This window comes from Chiloscyllium plagiosum, chromosome 24 (genome assembly GCF_004010195.1).
Source record: "Chiloscyllium plagiosum isolate BGI_BamShark_2017 chromosome 24, ASM401019v2, whole genome shotgun sequence".
Taxonomy (NCBI): Eukaryota; Metazoa; Chordata; class Chondrichthyes; order Orectolobiformes; family Hemiscylliidae; genus Chiloscyllium; species Chiloscyllium plagiosum.
The window spans coordinates 28380316-28403523 of NC_057733.1; the positions used below are offsets into that span (position 1 = coordinate 28380316).

Below are 23208 nucleotides of genomic sequence, written 5' to 3' on the forward strand. Positions count from 1 at the left end.
GGGCGGGGTTGAAAGGGACCAGTCATCCGTCGTGGGCGGGACTTCCTCCCCACGGTTTGATTGACAGGCCCGGTGCGGGGGGACGTGGGTGAAGATTCTGGAAGGGTTTCCCTTCCTTCCTTCCAGCCGGCCGTGACAGTACTGGGGAAGGTTGGCGAAAGCGTGGCGTCGCTCGTTTTTAAGAAATGAATCACAAAGCGAAGAAGAGGATAAAAGAAGCTAAGCGCAGTGCTCGCCCGGAGCTGAGGGATTCCTACGACTGGACTAAGCACAACTACTACGAAACTTTCTCTTTATCATTGGACACTGTCAAGGTAAGGAAGCCCCCCCCGCCACCACCACCTCACAGCCACCCCTACCGCCACTTTCCAGGGGAGGCCGGCCACTGTTACTCGCCCGCAATACCCGAGGGCTGCACGTCCCGCACGTACACGCTCAGGGCACGACGCCATTGAGTTACCGCTCAGGCCTCCCTCCGTTCCCGGAGGTGGAGAGCGGGGCAGGCTGCTCCATGAGGATGCAGCTAACGTGGATAGGGCTGGCCTGGCCCGGCCCGCCGCCCTCACCTCTGCTCCCTTTCTCCCCCCCCCCCCCCCCCCCCTCATCATCATAAGAGGGGGAGCACGGTGGTGTCTTGTGAAGAGATTGTTTTGGCTCTTAACCAACATGGTCCATGTGGTGGGGCTCACACGAGGATGGGACAGTTCTGGAGGATGAGGTGGGCAGCCGTCTCTCCCCACCGCACTGAACTCACCGGGCAGCAGCTATGGCTGCAGGCAGGTTTGATCTGTGGAATTCATCTGTTCTGAGGCACCTTCGCTGGAGTGTTTGTGGTGGGGGGCGGGGGATAAAGCTAAAATAACAGCAAAATACTGGAAATCTGAAATCAAAATATACTAGTGTTGCCAATCCTTGGTGAATCTAGCAGTTGCAGAAAATGTGTTGCTGGAAAAGTGCAGCAGGTCAGGCAGCATCCAGGGAGCAGGAGAATCGACTTTTCGGGCATAAACCCTTCAGCCCTTCCTGAAGAAGGGCTTATGCTCAACGTCGATTCTCCTGTTCCTTGGATGCTGCCTGACCTGTTGCGCTTTTCCAGCAACACATTTTCAGCTCTAATCTCCAACATCTGCAGTCCTCACTTTCTCCTTGAATCTAGCAGTTGCCTTGGAGAGAGGAAACAAGATAAAATCTCAAGTCGGCTGCCAGAATATTTTCAACACGCTTTATTCTTACGGAATGAGGAGCTGCGGTGGATTGGGAGCCACTCTGTAGAGAAAAAAAATCTTGGTGAAAGTCAATTCAAATGTTAAATAATTTAACTCAAAACAAAGGAGTTGCTTTTCTGTCTTGAACAAAATATGATGGCATCCACCTGAACTTCACTTTGATTCCAACATGGTTACATTTGGGAGTGATTTTATTACATGAATGGCTACAGAACATGTGGGTTAACACTCTTCTCAAAATTAGTCTTTCTCTTCTGAGTCTGATTCTACCTTTTCTGTTACATAGCTGCAGATATATTTGGTGAAGAATTGTTTGGCCTTGAGGGTATGTAGTTCCACAACTCACAACTCAACATAATCAGTCTTGTGTGGATTGTGACAGTACCAATGATCTGTTTATTCAGTACTTATTTTGATGCTTACTTTAAACCAATCAGTAAAAGAGCTCACTTGTTGGCCAGTGTCATTTTACAGTAACATGACCTGTCAGCAAAGCTTAAAAATAGTTACGACTCTTTAAAAAAAAACTTGTGGATGGAATTAACTCTACCGCTGAGCCACGTTTTCTCAACTGTTAGATTTCATGTACACCTGAACAAGCTTTGTGCTGGAGAATCAATTTGGCAATTTGTGTAAATAAAACTCTACAATCTGTTTTTATCAAATTCCATTCTTAAGACTCCAGGCCGTTCCTTAACTCTTACTAATGTAGCTATCTTCATGTCCTGTTTACAATGCAGTTTGTTTCAATTTTGCCAATATAACCCTTTCACACTTCTATCTTTGAACTTTGGAACCTTAACCCTTGCTGAAATGTTTCCAGGTGCCTTTGACTTCCTTCTATGCTCAAACAATTTTTGTAAACTAATCAAATTCCTCCTCGTGCTCTTCTATTGTTTCCCAGATTACCTTCTTTTCCTTTGATCATTATACATTATGGTGCTATTCGTCTTTTAAATCTGATTTGCTGCTGCTGCCTCCCCAAGTTGTCTTCTGCATTTTGCATCCAGATAGGATCACTCCCTTTTCTTCAATCAATGCAATAAACAATTTGACTTGAATTGAACGGCCATCTTAACTTGCCTTGCTTTCTTTGATATGTGCCAAATTGTCCTGCTTTGGCCGATCCCTCCTTGTAAACTATTCAACTTAAATTCACAGCCATCCCCTTACACTTATCATTTCATATGGAAATTGGAAAAGTAGCCTTGATTATGAACAAGGCCAGAGTGCATCCTTTCTGTCCTCAACTGTCCACATTACCCTTCCAACCCTACTTTATTTCTGCACCTCTCCCTTGAAAGATGAGCCTCCATTTCACATTCAAGCCTAATAGTTCAGCTTTTGGACTGCATGGTCACTGTCAACATGTACATGCCCCTCCCACCTTTGCTTCAAGTCTTCAAATATGTGGTGCACAACTTGTTTGCCTGAGTTGGGTCAGTCATGCTGTTTGGCAAAATGTTCTGACCATGATCGTTGTGGACTGCAACATGAATCTGTACTCAGCTGTTTCTTTTAGTCTTTTGGATTTGTGTGCACTTCTTAACTTGTTTGTTATAATAAAAATGCATTCACTAAATCCATAGCAATCTCTTCAGAATAGCTATAGCAGAATCCTACCCAGAAGACTGCAGTTGTGCCCTGAACCAATATCTTCTACGTTTGTGTTCCAGTGCCCTTAATGTGCTCTACAATCTCCAATTGCCAAAAGACTCTTGCCCAGATAAGGCAAAAGTGAGGACTGCTGATGCTAGAGAGTAGAGTCGAGAGGTGCTGCTGGAAAAGCACAGCAGGTCAGACAGCATCCGAGGAGCAGGAGAATCTGTTTTGGGTGAAAGCCCTTGCTTACATAATCCTATTCCATTATCTCTTTTTCCTGAGCTCCAAAGCCACATCTTAATGATGAAGATTGCTTGCTTCAACCTTCGTTTCAGAGCCTGTCTTCACCCTGCCCAGGCAATCTCTTGCTGAATGCTTCATTTAGACTTGATTACTAGCATCTTTCGAGCTGCGCACCTTTTGAGTTGATGAAAAATCTCCCTGCCAAGTTGTAGCAGGATTACAAATCTCAATTTTTTTTTTCCTGAGTTATGGGATCATAGTCTGGCAGTAGCATTTGCTTGTAGTCCTGAGTTCAGTTTTGTAACCCTGTCACAACGTGTTGCAAAAGGAAATGGACAAATAACTCCCCATCTGATTCCCTAATACCTGTCCACCATGTACAAGATTTAAGTTAGGAGTATTTTGGAGAACTCTCAATTTGCCTGGAGAAGTGCAGCTCCAATAATATTCACAAGCTTAATACCAAACGGGACAAAGCAGCCTCGTTGTTTGGCATCCCACAGTCACCACAAGTGCAGTGATAGTAGTGTGTACTATCGATACAATACAGCAACGCATCAACCTTCCTTTGACAAACCCACCTAAATTCTGTGACCAGTTGCCTCAAGAAAAAGGGGGGCAGGTACATGGGAACACCACCTTCAGGTTTCCTTCGAAGCCCCACACTGTAACTGGTCCTTCAATGTCACTGGGTTAAAATTGTTCAACTCGCTGACGACAATGTGTGTATCTTCAGCATGTGAACTATTAGCTGTTCAAGGTGGCAAGAGGATAATTGTGAGCAATTCATGAAACTGCATTCATTATCCTTGTCGGACAAGATTGGAAAAGGTTTTGCAGTTGTAGTCAAGAGACTTGATTCAATTAATGGAGATATCAACAGGGAAAAATTCTGTATCTTAAATTATCCCACAGCTCTGATTTATATTTATAAATAATATTCAGATCATACATTAACATATCAATGACAATGAATAAACCTCTAATTACAATCCAGTATTCTTAATTTGCTGTAATAAATTGCAGGTGACGGAAGGAAGATGTAAATTAAAATATATCAGTAAAAATTGTATGGACCTTGGAAACAATATAACTTATTTTTTACTTAATTATTGATTAGTTTCAAGGTCTTTCTTTCATTGAGAGTTTTTGAAGTACAAGAAGTCTATAATTGCTAATGAGAAATTAACAACTATATTGTAGTTTGTGGGACATGTACTTGCATTGGCCAATTTACAGCTATTTCCCTGTAATGGCTCAATCAGGATTTTATCATTGCCAACATTTCCAAGCTGAAAAGATTTATGTTGACTGAATTTTTCTTTTTGTTACAGGATAATGTAGAAAGGATAGACGCCCTCCAGACTTCTGTTGAAGAATTCATTGAGAAATATGAAAAACCATATAAGCCTGTGGTGGTGGTAAATGCTGAACTTGGGTGGGCAGCACATGAAAAGTGGACTCTAGAGCGATTAAAGCGCAAGTACAGAAATCAAAAATTTAAATGTGGTGAAGACAATGATGGCTACTCTGTTAAAATGAAGATGAAGTATTATGCTGACTACATGGAAACTACAAAAGATGATAGCCCTCTTTACATTTTTGATAGCAGTTATGGGGAACACCCTAAAAGGAAGAAACTATTAGAGGATTATGAAGTGCCAAAGTATTTTAAGGATGATTTGTTCCAGTTTGCAGGGGAAAAGCGGAGACCTCCATACAGGTAAAAACACTTAAACTGCCAGCATTCATACATAATTGCTGGAAAGCCACAATGTTGGTCAAAGTTTGGATAGAATGTCTCTTCGTGAATCCCACTGTTTCTGTGGCGAGTTTAGTGTCACAGAATAAGTCTTAGTTGGAGAGCTCTTTTGGAGTCCTAGAAATGAACATTCCATTTGACTAAAGTATTAGAACTGTACTTCTGTGATGCCATTCATCCCGCTGAGTGATAAATGTTCTCTACATGAAACAAGCCATAGACTTTGAGATATTGGAGAAACTTTGTAGTTCTGGTTGTAAATTTGCGCACTGAACTGGTAGATTGATTCTCGGACGTTTTGTCACCATGCTAGGTAACATTGTCAGTGAGCCTTTGGTGAAGCATTGGTGTTCTGCCCCGCTTGCTATTTACCTGTCTCGGGTTTGTTGTTGTAGGTGTTATCATTTCTGGTTCCGTTTCTGAGAGGTTGGTAAATGGGACTGGGACAATACATCAATCCTGGGACAGGCAAAATAAAGATATGCATGGGAATACCTAGAGGCCTGGCATTCAAACCGGAACTCCATTAACAAACATAGATTTGTACCCTGTTTATCAACCTCTCAAATAACTGGAAATGATGTCACCGACCACAGCAAACAGAGACCGATAAATAACAAGCGGGACAGAACACCAACGCTTCACAGGAGGTTCACTGATGATATTACCTAACATGGTGACAAAATGTCAGAGCCATAGAGATGTACAGCATGGAAACAGACCCTTCGATCCAACCCGTCCATGCCAACCTGATATCCCGACCCTTTCTAGTCCCACTTGCCAGCACCTGGCCCATATCCCTCCAAACCCTTCCTATTCATATACCCATCCAAATGCCTCTTAAATGTTGCAATTGTACCAGCCTCCACCACTTCCTCTGGCAGCTCATTCCATAATGTACCACCCTCTGCGTGAAAAAGTTGCCCCGTAGGTCTCTTTTATATCTTTCCACTCTCACCCTAAACCTATGCCCTCTAGTTCTGAACTCCTTGACCCCAAAAAAGACTTTGCCTATTTACCCTATCCATGCCCCTCATGGTTTTGTGAACCTTTATAAGGTCACCCCTTAGTCTCTGACGCTCCAGGGAAAACAGCCCCAGCCTCTCCCTATAGCTCAAATCCTCCAATCCTGGCAACATCCTTGTAAATCTTTTCTGAACCCTTTCAAGTTTCACAACATCTTTCCGATAGGGAGGAGACCAGAATTGCACGCAGTATTCAAACAGCGGCCTAACCAATGTCCTGTACAGCCGCAACATGACCTCCCAACCCCTGTACTCAATACTCTGACCAATAAAGGAAAGCATGCCAAATGTCGCTTTCACTATCCTATCTACCTGCGACTCCACTTTGAAGGAGCTATGAACCTAGCAACACTCCCTAGGACCTTACCATTAAGTGTATAAGTCTTGCTAAGATTTGCTTTCCCAAAATGTAGCACCTCACATTTATCTGAATTAAACTCCATCTGCCACTTCTCTGCCCATTGGCCCATCTGGTCAAGATTCTGTTGTAATCTGAGGTAAACCTCTTCGTTGTCCACTACATCTCCAATTTTGGTGTCATCTGTAAACTTACTAATTGTACCTCTTATGCTCGCATCCAAATCATTTATGTAAACGACAAAAAGTAGAGGACTGATCCTTGTGGCATTCAATTGGTCACAGGCCTCCAGTCTGAAAAACACCCCTCCACCACCACCCTCTGTCTTCTGCCTTTGAGCCATTTCTGTATCCAAATGGCTGGTTCTCCCTGTATTCCATGAGATCTAACCTTGCTAATCAGTCTCTCATGGGGAACCTTGTTGAACGCCTTACTGAAGTCCACATAGCTCACATCTACTGCTCTGCCCTCATCAATCCTCTTTGAAGTCTGCCAGCTCAGCAAGCAAATTTACAACCTAAACCATAGATAGTCCTAATATTTTTTAACACTTCATGTATTGGATTGTCAGAAATGTAAAAACCTTTCACCACAACAGAACTTTTCAAATGAATAGCCTTTTAATATCTTCATCAAAGTAGTCAATAAAAATGGCATATTTAGAGACACATGCAGAATCTCATTTTAAGAAAATGGCCAAAAATCCACAATATTTTCCATTTGAAAATGTAAAAAATAGAAAGAGTAGGCTTTTCATACTTTTTGAACATGCTTGGCGATTTAATGAGTATGGCCGACCATCTGACTCAGTCCTTTGTTCTTGCTTTCTCACGTAGCCTTGGATCTCTTTAGCCCTCAGAACTGTATTAAATTCCTTGAAAGCATGCAATATTTTGGCCTCATGCTTTGTGGCTGGGAATTCCCCAGCCTCACCAGTCAGTAAGTGAATAAATGTCTCCTCATCTCAAGTCTAAATGGCCTACCCCATCTCCTTATCAAGTATCTCATTACATTCTTGTTTGACTATTTGTTGTGATCATAATTTGTCTTAATCTGTAGAAAGTGTATATACATTTTTGCTTTTAAGTTGTGTTGAGCAGGCTGAGATGTTAGAGGAATTCTTAAATTTTTGGTGGTGTCAGCATCAAGAACTCTAAGACTACTTTGTAGTGCAGTTAAATGTGAGCAACACTTTACTTTGTCCCAAACATATACCTGAGACCTCACCCAAGGAAGATCATGATTGTCTGCATCTCTGCAACAACTTCATTTGTCCCACCAAATGTCCTGTTGTATTTCGATCTCATGTCTTGGAATTACAACAAGAATGATGTAGCTTACTTTACAAAAGTTCCTTAGAGTAATTAAATAGTTTTGATTGAGCCCAAAATATTAAGGACAGTCTTGACCAATCCTGAAAAACTAAACTATATTTTATGGAATCAGTCAATTTTACATTTAGAAGAGAAAACTTAAGGAAGAATGCCAGCATAGTTCTCATAAGAGAGCAATAATAATGAAAACATGTAAATAGTTCTAGACATGAATGAGTCACTTAAGCCTTCTCAAAGCATTTTTTTTTGTACGGAAGAGAAAAGTTGGAATAAATGGATTTCGGGAGTGAATTCCAGAGAGAACAAAGTGAAGATTGAAGACTTTGACAGAGAGCAGAATACCAAGGCGTGTGAATGGAATAGGGCAGGAAGTTGAGATAAAAAGTGGAGTACAAGGCCAATCAGGAAATTAGGAAGAGGACAAAAGATTTAATGTAATGTGTTTGGACAAAGACTAGGCAGAGGTCAACAGGGGTGATGAGTAGGTGTGAGTCAGTGAGGGATGGTATGTGAGCAGTGAAGTTTCAAATACACTGATTAAGGTAAGTTAATATTCCATCCTCATTTTTACATGAGTTTCTCATTTTCAGCAGTTTGCACATGCCTTATGCGTATGTATTACTGAGTGCCAATTGTAAGAGGATTGAAATGTTACATACTTAATCACTGCTTAGGTATCTGTATGAAGAATAAAGCAAAGACACCACTCCTGTAGAAGAACATTGGAAAAATGTGTTGTGTGTTGATTTACTAAAAACATGACAGTTGGTACTGACAAAAGGTTTGTTTTATGTTTTGGAAGAGTAAATGTAAAAATAATACCAATGTTTTGTCTTTTTAGATGGTTTGTCATGGGTCCTCCAAGGTCTGGAACTGGTGTCCATATTGATCCTTTAGGAACAAGTGCATGGAATGCTTTAGTTCACGGTCACAAGCGTTGGTGTTTGTTCCCTACAAATACACCACGTGAACTTATCAAGATAACAAGGGAAGAAGGTGGAAACCAACAAGATGAGGCGATTACATGGTTTGTCATTGTCTACCCTCGTACACAGCATTCGACATGGCCCCAAGAGTTTAAGCCCTTAGAAATCCTTCAGAAGCCAGGGGAGACTGTCTTTGTACCAGGTGATTTATTTTTTAAAGGATAAGTTGACTTCATATAGGTCTTTGTCCAAAGGGACCATTGTTATAAATCATTGAACTCTTTCTGTTCCACATATTACACACAGGCATCATTTTTGTTTAAAAACTGATATTATTGTTTTTAGGCAACAGAAAATTCTAACTTCCTCCTGTAGTCCAAAACAGGAGTGAGCACGTTCTCATTCTTTGAAAATGACTTCAGAATTTTACATTGACTTGAACCATTTTGGTCATGATTTTTAATTGCTCTCCAGCCCTCGGAATCTGTAAGGCTATGCACAGTGGTCGTGTTTCCTTGGAAAGGATTTCAGACAATAATTTGTTGTCTAAAGGGAAAGTTAGAACCCTCGAGTGTTAGGTGATGTGTTCTCCATGGTTGACTGTTATCTTGTAAGCAATCTTTTCTTTTCCAAAGAAAATCTCAATACTCATTCATGTTTCATTTTCTTGATGATCTTTATGGATTTTGTCAGAATGTGCATAAGTGCCATCTGTCCCCAGCACCCTTAGCTTTGACCTTATGGGAGCTGCAATTGTTCTGCAGTATATTTGATGAATAACATTAAGTTAAATTTTTTTGCTCTCTCCTGCACTGAATGCACAGCCAGATTATAAGATGTCACACGAATGGTCTTGAGATCAAATCTAAAATTTGATGAGTAAGTTGCTTAGGACAGTGATATGTCAATTCTCAGACTTTGGAGAAGGAACCTTTCAAGGATGCTGGCTTGCACAGTTTGACAATATTGATTCTTGAAGTTGGAAAGATTTGGGTTCCTCATTGGAGGACAGATTATGCTGCGAAAGCTAACATTTTTGAACAAGTTGCAGCAAAATGAGGACTTAATTATGTACATGTTTTATATATCTTGATAAGAAATACTAGTCCTAATGGCCCGTCCAGCCTGCATCACCATTCAATATGATCATGGCTGATCTTTTTGTGGACTCTTAATTCCTTGACTATTAAAATCTATCCATCTTTACTTTAAAAATATTCAATGAGGTAGCCTCAGCTGCTTCACTAGGCAGGAAATTCCACAGTTTAACAACCCTTCTCAACTCAGTCCTAAATCTGCACCTCCTTTATTTTGAGGCTATGCCTCCTACTTTGAGTGTCACTGGCCAGTGGAAACAACCTCCCTGCTTCTATCTAATCTATGCATAATTTTATATGATCCCCCTCTCTAGTATGATGTGATTATTGAAAATTGATTTGAGATTTAGAAATGTATTCCTTACATATGATTCTTTTTGTCTTTCAGGTGGATGGTGGCATGTAGTACTCAATATGGATCACACTATTGCTGTTACACAGAACTTTGCCAGTGCAACCAACTTTCCTGTTGTTTGGCATAAAACAGTTAGGGGGCGTCCTAAACTATCCAGAAAGTGGTACAGGTAATCGCTCGAGAGTTAATTTCTGAAGTGCAACAAGGTATTGGTATTGCTTATGGTGGATCAGTGCTAGCACATGCAAGAGAAATGTTGATGAGAAAATAGTATTTCCTTGTTTTGTATCTTATATAAATTGCCTTAAATCCTATTAAGGGACCAGATAAATTTCATTCATGTTGTGTTACTCAATTTCTGCCAGAGAAACACTCTCAAAAACTAGTCTAATGCATCAATTTCATAATGAAAATTCATACATTTTCAAAAAGCAATTTTTAAGTCCGAAACTCAGCTTCAAAGTTGGACCTGGCCTTATGTTTACATTCATATCATCCAATTTTGAACGAGCTGCCAGAGGAAGTGGTGGAGGCTGGTACAATTGCAACATTTGGGAGGCATTTGGAGGGGTATATGAATAGGAAGGGTTTGGAGGGATATGGGCCGGGTGCTGGCAGGTAGGACTAGATTGGGTTGGGATATCTGGTCGGCATGGACGGGTTGGACCGAAGGGTCTGTTTCCATGCTGTACATCTATATGACTATATAAAAAGCAAAATATTGCAGATGCTCTTAACTCTCCAGGTCTGGTATCAACTGTGAAGAAAAGAATGGAGTTTATTTCAAGTCCAAAGGTGGTCCTTCGGAAACTGAAGGGAGCTAAAAAATGTTTTATACTTTTGGCACAGTGAGAATTTGTCTTAGGGCTCTGGGCACTCTCTGAATCTGTTCTGTTTCCCTCACTCCTCCTCTCTGCCTTTGAATCATCATAGAATTTCTACAGTGTGGAAACAGGCCATTTGGCCCAACTGGTCCACACTGATATTCCAAAGGGTATCCCACTCGATCCATTCCCCTATCCTATTACTACACGTTAACTAATGCATCCCTGAACACTATGGGCAATTTACCACAGCCAATTCGCCTAACATGCACGCTTTTGGACTGTGGGAGGAAACCCACTGAGACGCAAGGATAATGTGCAAACTCAACACAGACAGTTGCCTGAGGCTGGAATCTAAACCTGTGTCCCTGGTGCTGAGAGGCAGCAGAGCTAACCACTGAATCACTGCTGCCTTGTCAACAGGATACTTGGCAACTCCCTTCAAATCCAAAGAAGAATTGTTGATCTCAAGAGGTTAACTTTCTTTTTTCCTCCGATGCTGCTGGACCTGCTGAGTTTCTCCAGTTTTTTCTGTTTATGTTTTAAATGGTTAAAACCAGTTTGCTGCTCATAAAAATTTTCTTGTGATTGGAAAAAAGGAACCAATAAGATGAAATCATCACCACTGGTGGGGCCCTTCCCAGTAGCTGGCAATAGAATTAAACTGACATGGGGTAGGCTCAGTCTGTTGTACGAGGATAGCTTGACCTATGTTGCCAAATTCTTCCTTGATCAATGGTGAATGTGATCCCTTTGTCACTGACCTGGATTTCTTTGCTTCAGTGGGACTAATCAAACCTTTTTCTGCTTGTGTATTCTTGCAGGATTTTGAAGCAAGAACGTCCAGAACTAGCTGTAGCAGCAGATTTGGTTGACTTGCAGGAGTCCACTGGTATTGCATCAGACAGTTCAAGTGATTCTTCAAGTTCATCAAGTTCTAGTTCCTCAGACTCTGACTCAGAGGTGAGAACTAATTTCCTGTTTGGCAACTAATTAAGTTAACTCCACTCCAAAAAAGGAGACAGTTATCAGTTGAGATTGCAATAATTTGTTGTAGGCTATAATATATTTAGTGAATCTCAGTGTACAAAGAATGATTTGACTCATCAAGTCTGCACATACACTCCGAAGAACATCCCACCCAAACTCAACTCTATTCCTGCAACCCTGCATTTACCATAGCTAATCTACCTAGCTTCCACATCCTTGGACGTAATTAAGCACGGTCAGTCCATTGAATCTGCACATCTTTGGATTGTGGAAAGAAACTTGGCAGAAACCCGCACAGAAATAGGGACAAAGTCATCCAAGGCTGGAATTGAACCTTGGTTCCTTGTGCTGAGAGGTACCATTGAACCACCATTCCCACAGAGTCACCGTGCCATCAAAACAAATCTGTTTTCAATTATCAATACAGTTAGACATGGAAAAACCAAAATGAACACTTTAGTGGTTAAAGAAGTTAGGTTTTGATAACTTGGAAGAACTATAACCTGATGCATGTTGTACTCTCTTCTGTATGTATCAATTGAAGAGGTAATGATACAACGTTTCTTTAATCCCATGATTGAGAATTGTATTTGCCTGCATTAATAACTAGTTAAAAAAAAAGTCATCAAAATAACAATTCTACTGTGGAGCAATACTGATTCACTCTGCCTTTGAAAATTATTGAGTGTTTTCTACTGTAATTTGAACCACATTAGCTGTGCTTGGCCTTGGTAGAAAGTTTTTCAAGAAGTATGCTTGCCTTTTTTATTGGAGTCGGTGCATGGGGTAAAGGAGTTGGTTTGTCATATTACACCTGCACAGGACATTGATAAGGCAACTTTTGGAAGACTGGGTTCAACTCTGGTCTCCCTGCTGTAGGAAAGATGTTGTGAAACGAAAGGGTTCAGAAAAGATTTATAAAGATGTTGGCAGGGTTGGTGGATTTCACCCATGGTGGTGTGGGGGTGGGGGGTGGAATTCAATAGTAAGAAACAAAGTAGGGTCAGATGCTGTAGAATCTGTGTGGGTAGAATTGAGGAACCACAGAGGTGAAATAAGCCATAGTTGGGATTATGTACAGGCCTCCAAATAGTAACTAGGAGCTGGGGCACAAGACAACTTTTTCACGCAGAGGGTGGTACGTGTATGGAATGAGCTGCCAGAGGATGTGGTGGAGGCTCGTACAATTGCAACATTGAAGAGGCATTTGGATGGGTATATGAATAGGAAGGGATGGAGGGATATGGGCCAGGTAGGACTTGATTGGTTGGGATATCTGGTCGGCATGGACAGGTTGGACTGAAGGGTCTATTTCCATGCTGTACATGTCTATGACTCTACACCAGGAGATAGAAAAGATGCATAGGAAATGCGATGTTACAGTGGTCTTGGGGAATTTCAATATGCAGGTGAACTGGGAAAATCAGATTGGTAGTGGATTGTAAGGAAAGGAATTTGTGGAATGTCTGCAAGATGGCTTTTTGGAACAGCTTGCAGTGGAGCCCATTAGGGAACAGGCAATACTGGATATAATGTTGTGAGATGAGGGAGCTTTAGGTGAAGCAGCCCTTGGGCAGTGATCGTAATATGATTGAATTTATTCTGCAATTTGAGAGGGAGAAGATAGAGGTAATATTGAAGCTGAATAAAGGCAACTACAGAGATATGAGGGAGGAACTGGGTAGAATGAACTGGGAGAGGAGCCTGGCAGGAAAGAAGGTGGAACAGCAATGGCAGGAGTTTCTGGGAGAAATTCATCAGACATCAGAGAATCATCCTGAGGAGGCAGAATCACAATACAGGAAGGATGAAGCAACCGTGGCTGACGAGGGAAGTCGGGGATAACATAAGGTCAAAAGAGAAAGCATATCATATGGCAAAGGGCAGTGGGAAACCAGAGGATAGGGAAGATTAGTGTCCAACAGAGGGCATCTAAACAAGAAGTAAGGAGAAAGAAGATTAAATATGAGGGTAAGCTAGCCAGTAATATAAAGGAAGACTGTAAGAGTTTCTTTGTGAGAGGCAAAAGTGGACATAGGGCCATTGGAAAATGACACTGGAGAGATAATATTGTTGAACAAGGAAATGGCTTAGGGACCGAACAATTACTTCATGTCCGTCTTCACGGTGGAAGGCATTAGTAATATCCCAAAAATTCAAGAATGAGAGGGCAGAGGTGAGTAATGACCTTGGTAATGGCCACAAGGTGCTAGAAAAACTGAATCACCTGAAGGTGGATAAATCACCTGAACCAGATGGACTACACCCCAGAGATCTAACAGAGATAGTGGCGGCGTTAGTGGTCACCTTTTGAGGATTCTTGAGAATCGGGGAGGGTCAGAGGACTGGAAAATCGCTGTTTAAAAAGGAAAGGCAAAAGGAGAATTATGGATCAATTAACCTAACCTCGGTTGTGGGTAAGATTCTGGAATCCATTATTGAGGATAAATTTCTCAATACTTGGAAGTATGTGGTAAAATAGGGCAAAATCAGCATGGTTTCATCAGGGCGCCGGTCATGCCTGACAAATCTGCTAGAATTATTTTGAGGAAGTCATGAGCAGGTTAGACCAAGTAGAACCAATGAATGTTATCTACATGGACTTTGACAGGGTGCTGCACAAAGACGATTGAGTCAGATAAGGGCCCATGGTGTTGGAGGCAAGATGCTAACATAGAAGCTTGGCTGTCTGACAAAGCCCAAGAGTAGGGATAAAAGGGTCCTTCTCAGGATGGCAGCTGGTGACATGGTGCTCTGCATTAAATGAACTACATGAAGGAGCTAAGGGCATTCTGGCTAAATTTGCAGACAATACAAAGATAGGTTGTGAGGCAGAAAGCATTGAGGAGGCAGGGAGGCAGCAGAAGGATTTGGCCAGGTTAGAGTGGGAAAAGAAGTGACAGATGCAATTCAACGTTGCAAAGTATGAGGTCATGTACTTTGGTAGGAAGAATAGAGGCATGGACTATTCTGTCAATGGGGAAAAAAATTCAGAAGTTTGAAGTACAGCGAGACGTGGGAATTGTAGTTCAGGGTTGTCTGAAGGTAAACTTGCAGGTTGAGTCAGGTTGAATGGCCTGGACAGTAGATGTTGGGAAGATGTTTCCATTGGTAGGAGATACTTGGATCTGAGGGCATAGCCTTGGAGTAAAAAGAAGACACTTTCGAAGGGAGATGAGGAGAAACTACTTCAGCCAGAAAATGGTGTATCGATGGAATTCATTGCCATAGAAGGCTGTGGAGGTTGGGTCACTGAGTGCATTTAAGACTGAGATATGTCCTTGATTATCAAGAATTATGGGGAGAAAGTGGTACAGTAGGGTTGAGAAACATATCAGCCATGATTGAATGGTGGGCTGAATGGTCTAATTTCTACTCCGAAGTCTTGTGGAAAGGCGAAATATGCTGGGTTGTTTTTTCCCTGGAGTGTCAGAGGCTGAGGGGTGACCATCTGGGTTTACAAAATCATGAGAGGCATGGAAAGGGTGAATAGTCAAGTTTTTCCCCATGGTAGGGGAGTCCAAAACGAGTGGGCATAGGGTTAAGGTGAGAGGGGAAAGATTTAAAAAGGACCTGAAGGGCAACCTTTTCACTCAGTGGGTAGTGCATGTATGGAATGAGCTGCCATGGGATGTGGTGGAGGCTGGTACAATTGCAACATTTAAAAGGCATCTGGATGTGTATATGAATAGGAAGCATTGAGGGATGTGGACCAAATGCTGGCAAATGGGGCTAGATTAATTTAGGATGTCTAGTTGGCATGGCGAGTTGGACCAAAGGGTCTGTTTCAGTGCTGTACATCTGATGCTATGACTCTTAAATTTGATTGAAAAGTGATTCCACACTGTGTAAATAAACTACCTCAATCTAGAGGTATGGTAACTTCTGCAAAAGCCTTGTATCTGACTGGAGAAAACAAAGATATTTGTTAATAAAGCAAATGCATGGTTAACAAGGATAAAACCTATTAAGTTAAGATGACAGAGGTAGTAAGAGAATAATGGTAACCATCAAATTAGGGAGTTTGGAATCGATAGAACAATAATCTGTCAGTAAAACTGCAGCAAGTGAATGCCTACTTCGTAGAACAACAGTAACATAAACCTGGATGACTAAGAAATGATGGCTTGGGGAGGGTGCCGATGACTTCAAGTTGAAAGCCTTCAAATTGCTAATTCTGCTAACAGCTAAAAGAAAATGCATGATACAAAGCACTGTTGGGCTACTAAAAACTGGTATCATTCTAGCTGACATGATTACTCTGACATCATTGTGTTAAACATCTTTACATGTGAAACAATTGCAAAATCTGAAAGCAGTATAAAGCTATATTTTACCAGAAATCTCAGAAATCCCTGAAACATTTGAGAGACCTGGTATTGGGAGATAAATGTGGCAAGTAAATAAGAGCCTTCCAAGACTATAATAGTCTGAGTAAAACAAGAATGGGAGAAACATTTTTAACTTGAATCTATTGAGTGGAAAAGGGAAGTAAATATTTTGGAGCTCCTTGAGGATAGAGAATGATTCCAGGCTGCTGAGGAAATTTAACAATTTTAACTGAATTTTAAAATACTGAATGGGATAAAGGTAAACTAATTACAATAGTTTTTAAGAAAGGTAAAGTGGAAAATGTGTCCAAGTCCTCTTCAAATTGCGTTAAGATGCAGAGGAGCTGGAGTTGACAGAGTGGATTGAGGCTTCCCTGCTGAACAATACAGTCTGGGGAGATCTTTTGCTTTAATTATGCTTTCCCACCTAGTCTCTATACTTGCTGATTACCTGAGTGATAAAAATATGTACATCTCACCTTTTAATATATTCAGTTATCTAGATCAAGAAAATATTAAGACGAGCAGTAAAGGTACGCTATTTGGCATGGGACACAGGATGTGAATGATAGCATTATACAAGGCAAGCTAATGATTCAGTTAATTGGAGTTGAGGCATTGCAAATCAGGAGGATGCATGAAATAGCATGACCCAGTGCAGATAAACAAACCTTCTTCAGATGCTTGAAATCAGAAATTAGAAACTTGGAGATACTCTGATCAGGTAGCATCTGTGGAGAGACAGAAGCAGAGTTTCTCACCTCTTTGTGCAAAAAAATGGCTATTTTCCCAGTTCGGTTGGAGTCGGTGCACTGAAATATAAACTATTCCTGTCTCCTTTATATTTTTAGTTTATCCAGTATTTTTATTGGATGTTTCACGTGTTATTCTAATTTACATTATTCCATTGTTTCTTTTACTTTGCTGTAAAATTTGGTATGAGAACCAAGACACGTGATAATTTCTGGAAGGAATTAAATTAATCACAGGAAAATATAAACAAAGTGAAAATGTGCGAGTGGGAATTATGTGGTTTGAAAAAGGCTGCTGGAAATGCAAATTATGTCCACGATAAACTGATGTATCAGCATGAAACACTTGTTTGCCTTGTTGTGAATTTCACATCTGAAAGAAACAGCTGTGGCCACTTTTGACCAAACAAAGCTTTACCGAAGATAATAGCTAGTAGGGCATAAGAATTTATTTTGGGGAGGACTTGTACGTTCTAATAGCTGCAGTTCAGCAACTTAATGATATCATTTCTTAGGATTTTTTCAAACAGAATGTAGCATTATCTTAATTCTTAATTATTTTTGTTTGAGGTTTGTATGCACAGACATGGGAGTAAAGCATCTAACCATCTTTGACAACCTTTCTACTAACTTGTGATTTGCAAGATGAATTATTAATTTAATTTGTTCATAGGAGAAACCTTTTTAACCCTAACAAAATAATGATTTTTGGCCATCGAATGCCTCTTAGCATTTTAGAAAACAAGTTTAATGCCTCAGTAGAAGATTGGCTAAGTAATCAAATAGAGTTGTGATTTTAAAAAAAGCATTTTCTAACTTGTAGAGTACCACAGGGATTGGAGTTGGGGCCACAAATATTACCAATATATAAATGATTTGAATAACGAAAGTGAATATACTTTTTTCAGGTTTGTGGGTGGGAACACAAGTTGCGAAAATGACAGGGTGATTGGGTAAAAACTTGGCAGATGGAAAGACACATGTGGGGAAAATTTGAGGTTATGTACTTTGGCAGGAAGAATTGTGGGAAGTAAGAGGAAATTGCACGACCCTATGCAGAAATATTTGGATCATCAACTACAGGTGAGATGCCTGATGACTGGAGAGTGGCTAATGTAGCTTTTCTAATAGAAAGATTGTAAGGGGAACTATAGACCTGTGAGTCTGACTTCAGTTATGGGTAAATTGGTGGAGATCCTTATAAACAAAAGAATTTATGGACATTTAGACAGGCACAAATTGATTAGAGTGTCATTTTTTGTTGAGGGCAGGGCTTATACAATTAATGGTAGGGTGTTACATGGTGTTGTAGAACAGAGACCTAGGGGTTCAGGTCCATAATTCTTCAAAGTTTGCATCACACCAAGACAGGATGGTTAAAAAGGCACTTGGCACGCTTGCCTTAATTGCTCAGTCTTTTAAGTATAGGAAGGGTCTGAAGAAGGGTCACCAGACACAAAACATTAAATTTGATTTCTCTGCACAAATACTGCCAGATCTGCTGAGCTTTTCCAGCAACTGTTATTTTTGCTGATTTACAGCATCTGCCGTTCTCTCTGTTTTGCTTTGAGTATAGGAGTTTGAAAGTCATGTTCAAATGTATAGGACATTGATGAGGCCTCTGCTGGAATACTGTGTCCAGTTATGGTCTCCCAGTTATAGGAAAGATTAAGCTGGTGAAGGTTCAGAAGAAATTTACCAGGATGTTGCCAGGCATGGAAAGTTTAAGTTGGAACAGACTGGATAAGTTGTAACCTTTTTCCACTGTAGTGTCGGAGGTTGAGGCGCAACATGATATGTTTATAAAAGAAGATAGTTAATGTTTGTTTTTTTTTCCCTAGAGTGGTGGATTTCAAGACGAGGCGGCTTTTTTTTGGAAGTGAGAGGAGAGAGATTTACATAAGACATGACTGGGAGAAAGCGAGGACTGCAGATGCTGGAGATCAGAGCTTAAAAATGTGTTGCTGGAACAGCGCAGCAGGTCAGGCAACATCAAAGGAACAGGAGAATTGACGTTTCGGGCATAAGCCCTTCTTCAGGGCTTATGCCCGAAACGTTGATTCTCCTGTTCCTTTGATGCTGCCTGACCTCTGCGCTTTTCCAATAACACATGACTGGGCAGGCATTTTTTTTACATAAGGTGGTTCCCATGTGGTGGAGGGAAGTGATGGATGTGGGCACAATTACAACATTTAAAAGCTATTTGGATAGATTGATGAACAGGAAAGGTTTGGGAGGGATATGAGCAAGGAGCTGGTAGATGAGATTAGTTTAGTTTGGGATCATGGTTGGCATAGACTGGTTGGACCAAAGGGTCTGTTTCTGTGCTGTATGACTGACTCTATGACCAGAAGAGCTGAATATAGTTTAAATTGGGCAAGATTGCAGGAGGTCAAAGATCATTGTACATGATTTACAAAAAGCTAGCATTCAGGTTTGGCTGGTTATAAGGAAAGCAAGTAGACTGTTGGCCTTTTTACTCATTTTTTGTTCCAAAGTGGGGTCGTGGTCTTCCTAAAACAATGCAAGACACTAGCCAGATAACACCTATAATATTTTAAAGTTTTTGGCCCCTTTATCTAAGGTATAGATAGATGAAGTCCAGAGATGTTCACTTGATTGGTTTCATATAGAGGGACTGTCAAAGGAGAGGCTGAGGCTGATATTCATTGCAGTTTAGAAGAATGAGTGATGATCTTATTGCAACTTAGAGTTTTCTCTGGGGGTTTGACAAGGTAGGTACAAGGAGGTTTTTTTTTCCTCTTGTGGGAGAGTCTAGGATCAGAGGGCTTAGGGTGTAGGTTTGCTCACTGAGCTGTAGGTTTGATATTCAGACGTTTCATTACCTTGCTAGGTAACATCAGTGGCGACCTCCAAGTGAAGCGAAGCTGTTGTCTCCTGCTTTCTATTTATATCTTTTTTCCTGGATGGGGTTCCTGGGGTTTGTGGTGATGTCATTTCCTGTTTGTTTTCTAAGGGGTTGATAGATGGCATCTAGATCTATGTGCTTGTTTATAGCGTTGTGGTTGGAGTGCTAGGCCTCTAGGAATTCTCTGGCATGTCTTTGCTTAGCCTGTCCCAGGATAGATGTGTTGTCCCAGTCGAAATGGTGGGTTTTTTTTCATCCGTGTGTAGGGCTATGAGGGAGAGGGGGTCGTGTCTTTTTGTGGGTAGCTGGTGTTTGTGCATCCTGGTGGCTAACTTTCTTCCTGTTTGTCCTACGTAGTGTTTGTGGCAGTCCTTGCATGGAATTTTATAGATGACGTTGGTTTTGTCCATGGGTTGTACTGGGTCTTTTAAGTTTGTTAGTTTACTAGTAAATTAGTTTGTTAGTAAACTAACAAACTTAAAAGATCCAGTACAACCCATGGACAAAACCAACGTCATCTATAAAATTCCATGCAAGGACTGCCACAAGCACTATATAGGACAAACAGGAAGAAAGTTAGCCACCAGGATATATGAACACCAGCTAGTCACAAAAAGACACGACCCCCTCTCTCTCATAGCCCTACACAGGGATGAAAAAAACCCACCATTTTTGACTGGGACAACAGATGTATCCTGGGACAGGCTAAGCAAAGAAGGGCTTACGCCCGAAATGTCGATTTCCCCTGTTCCCTGGATGCTGCCTGACCTGCTGCGCTTTTCCAGCAACACGTTTTCAGCTCTGATCTCCAGCATCTGCAGACTTCACTTTCTCCTCACAGGCTAAGCAAAGACATGCCAGATAATTCCTAGAGGCCTGGCACTCCAACCACAACGCTATAAGCAAGCACATAGATCTAGATGCCATCTATCACCCCCTCAGAAAACAAACAGGAAATGACATCACCACAAACCCAGGAACCCCATCCAGGAGAAAGATATAAATAGAAAGCAGGAGACAACAGCTTCGCTTCACTTGGAGGTCGCCACTGATGATGTTACCTAGCCACGTAATGAAACGTCTGGATATCAAACCTACAGCTCAGTGAGCAAACCTACACCCTAAATCTCAACCTGAGCTACAAACCTTGCTATCAGAGGGCTTATTTGTAGGATAAGCAGTAAAGGTAAAGTTGCCATGGTCTTACTGGACCATAGAGCAGCTCTCTAGTGATGGTTTAACATGACAGTCACCATTTCTATGACAATTGGAGGGGTTGAGGCAGTGAGTCCTTTGTGGTAACCTCAGCCAGTGTCCGAATTAAACTCATGCTGTTGATATCCTTCTGTAGTATTGCAAACCAGCCAACAGCTAAGCCACCATTGTTTAAGTGAGAGAGGTGTGAGGAATGTTTTTTTTTAGGCTAGTGAATCTGTAGAATTCTTCACTGGAGAGGGCTGTTAATACTGGTTATATTTGAGCCTGACTGGTTTTTAATTAAAGTTGAATTAATCCATTCTGAATGTATAGCGAATTTCTTGTTTGTCTTGTCAGCAATGTGGTGGATTGGAAGGAACTTAAACAAGTTGTACGTTCTTTACCTTCATGAAATTACTCATGAAGGTAATTTCATGAGTATTACCTTCAGACACTATTGGAATATAATGTTGTAATATGCCATACGTTTAGGATGCTTGTTAAATTTTATTTGACCAAACTTTGGTCATCTGTCCAAATGTTTTTGTGGCTTGTTGAAGTTTATTTGATCTTTTTATCATAGAATCCCTACAGTGTGGAAGTAGGCCATTTGCCCGTCGTCTCCATGCTGACCCTCTGAAGAGCATCCCACCCAGATCCAGCCCCTTACCGTATCCCCATAACCCCAAATTTTACCATGGCTAATCCACCTAACCTGCACACCTTTGCACTGTGGAAGGAAACTCATGTAAACATTTGTTTTTCTGGTCAGACCGTATTTGGAGTATTGTGTATAGTTTTGGGCCCCTATCTCTCAGGAATGATGTATCGGCCGTGGAGTGTGTTCAGAGGAGATTCACAAGAATGATCCCAGGAATGAAAATCTTAACATATGAGGAATGTTTGAGGACTCTGGGTCTATACTGGTTTGAGTTTAGAAGGATGAGGGAGGGATCTAATTGAAACATACAGCATACTGAAAGGCCTGGACAGACTAGATGTTGGGAAGATATTTCCATTGGTAGGAGAGACTGGGACTCGAGGGCGCAGCCTTAGAATAAAGGGAAGACCTTTTAGAACGAGATAACGAGAAACTTCTTCAGCCAAAGAATGGTGAGTCTATGGAATTTATTGCCACAGAAGGCTATGGAGCCTGGGTCATTGAGTGTATTTAAGACTGAGTATCAAGGGGTACGTAGAGAAAGTGGGAGAATGGAGTTGAGAAACTTGTCAGCCACGATTGAATGGCAGAGCAGATTCGATGGGCTGAGTGGCCTAATTTCTGCTCCTGTGTCTTAATGTCTTCTGACAAATACATTTTTCTATTAAGATGTTTTATAAATGCAAGAGGTTGTTTATTTCCCTTTTTATGGTCACTTTCTTTCAGTTAACCTAAACTAGTTTTATTTGTTTGAAAACTAGTGTGACTCTGGTGCTGAAGGAGATGGAATGACACACAAAAGGAAGAAAAGAAGAACTTGCAATATGATGGAAGATGGTAGTTCTCAATCTCGTGATGACTGTGTGAGCAAAGAACGCAGCTCATCCAGGTGACAAAGACTCGAAGATAACAGCAGTGCATCGTAAGATAAATTTCAAAAGCTGCAGTAGATGAAAAATAATTGCCAGTCTAAGACTCGATTTTAAATTCTGAATTACTACATTTTTTTTCGGTTTCGTATAGCTATCTTATTTACCTCCTTGGTAGTAATTGTAATTCCAGACCAAAATGTCATGGACAACCATTTAAGACCATACAATGTTTAATAATTGATTTTTTTAGATCAAATTATCTAGTGTTGGAAAGATATTTTTATAAACCTATCCCTAAATTAACAATAGTGCGCTAAAGACTATTATTAGTCAGTGTTGGTACAGATATATTGGATACCCTTTATTACTGTTGATCAATATTTCTGTTCAAGTTTAGCTTGAACTAAATAAAAATGAACACTGAATAAATCTCTTTTATCTTGATGTTCCCAATTTATAAATCACTTGCTCATTTTGCATAACTTAATTCAAATTCCTTTCAAAAGCCTACTTTGACTTCAAATCAATTGGGGCCCAGTTGGTAGCATACTTGTTTGAATCACAAGGTTGTGGGTTCAAGCTCCATTCGAGAACTTGAACGCAAGTCCAGGCTGTTAGTGTGTCTCTTATGCAATGCTAAGAGACATCCCCAACAGATTGGGCCCCATGTTTTTAGGTGAGACTGTGTTTTCATTTGATGAAAAACATTTATGCAAGTGCATGGATGGTGGGAAACTCTTCAAAGTGCTATGGGATGCTTGGTGATCATGCAAAGCACTACATA

General features: G+C 40.9%; 1 protein-coding gene across 1 annotated transcript; it reads left to right on the plus strand.

Annotated features, from left to right (window-relative positions):
• The first annotated feature begins 42 nt into the window (after positions 1–42).
• Positions 43–22853, plus strand: jmjd6 (jumonji domain containing 6, arginine demethylase and lysine hydroxylase). Its single transcript, XM_043714656.1, has 6 exons — positions 43–314; positions 4406–4794; positions 8392–8678; positions 9962–10097; positions 11577–11715; positions 22314–22853. Exons 1-6 carry the CDS (start codon positions 186–188, stop codon positions 22443–22445), a joined length of 1212 nt encoding a protein of 403 aa, XP_043570591.1. The 5' UTR covers positions 43–185; the 3' UTR covers positions 22446–22853.
• Positions 22854–23208: the final 355 nt, after the last annotated feature.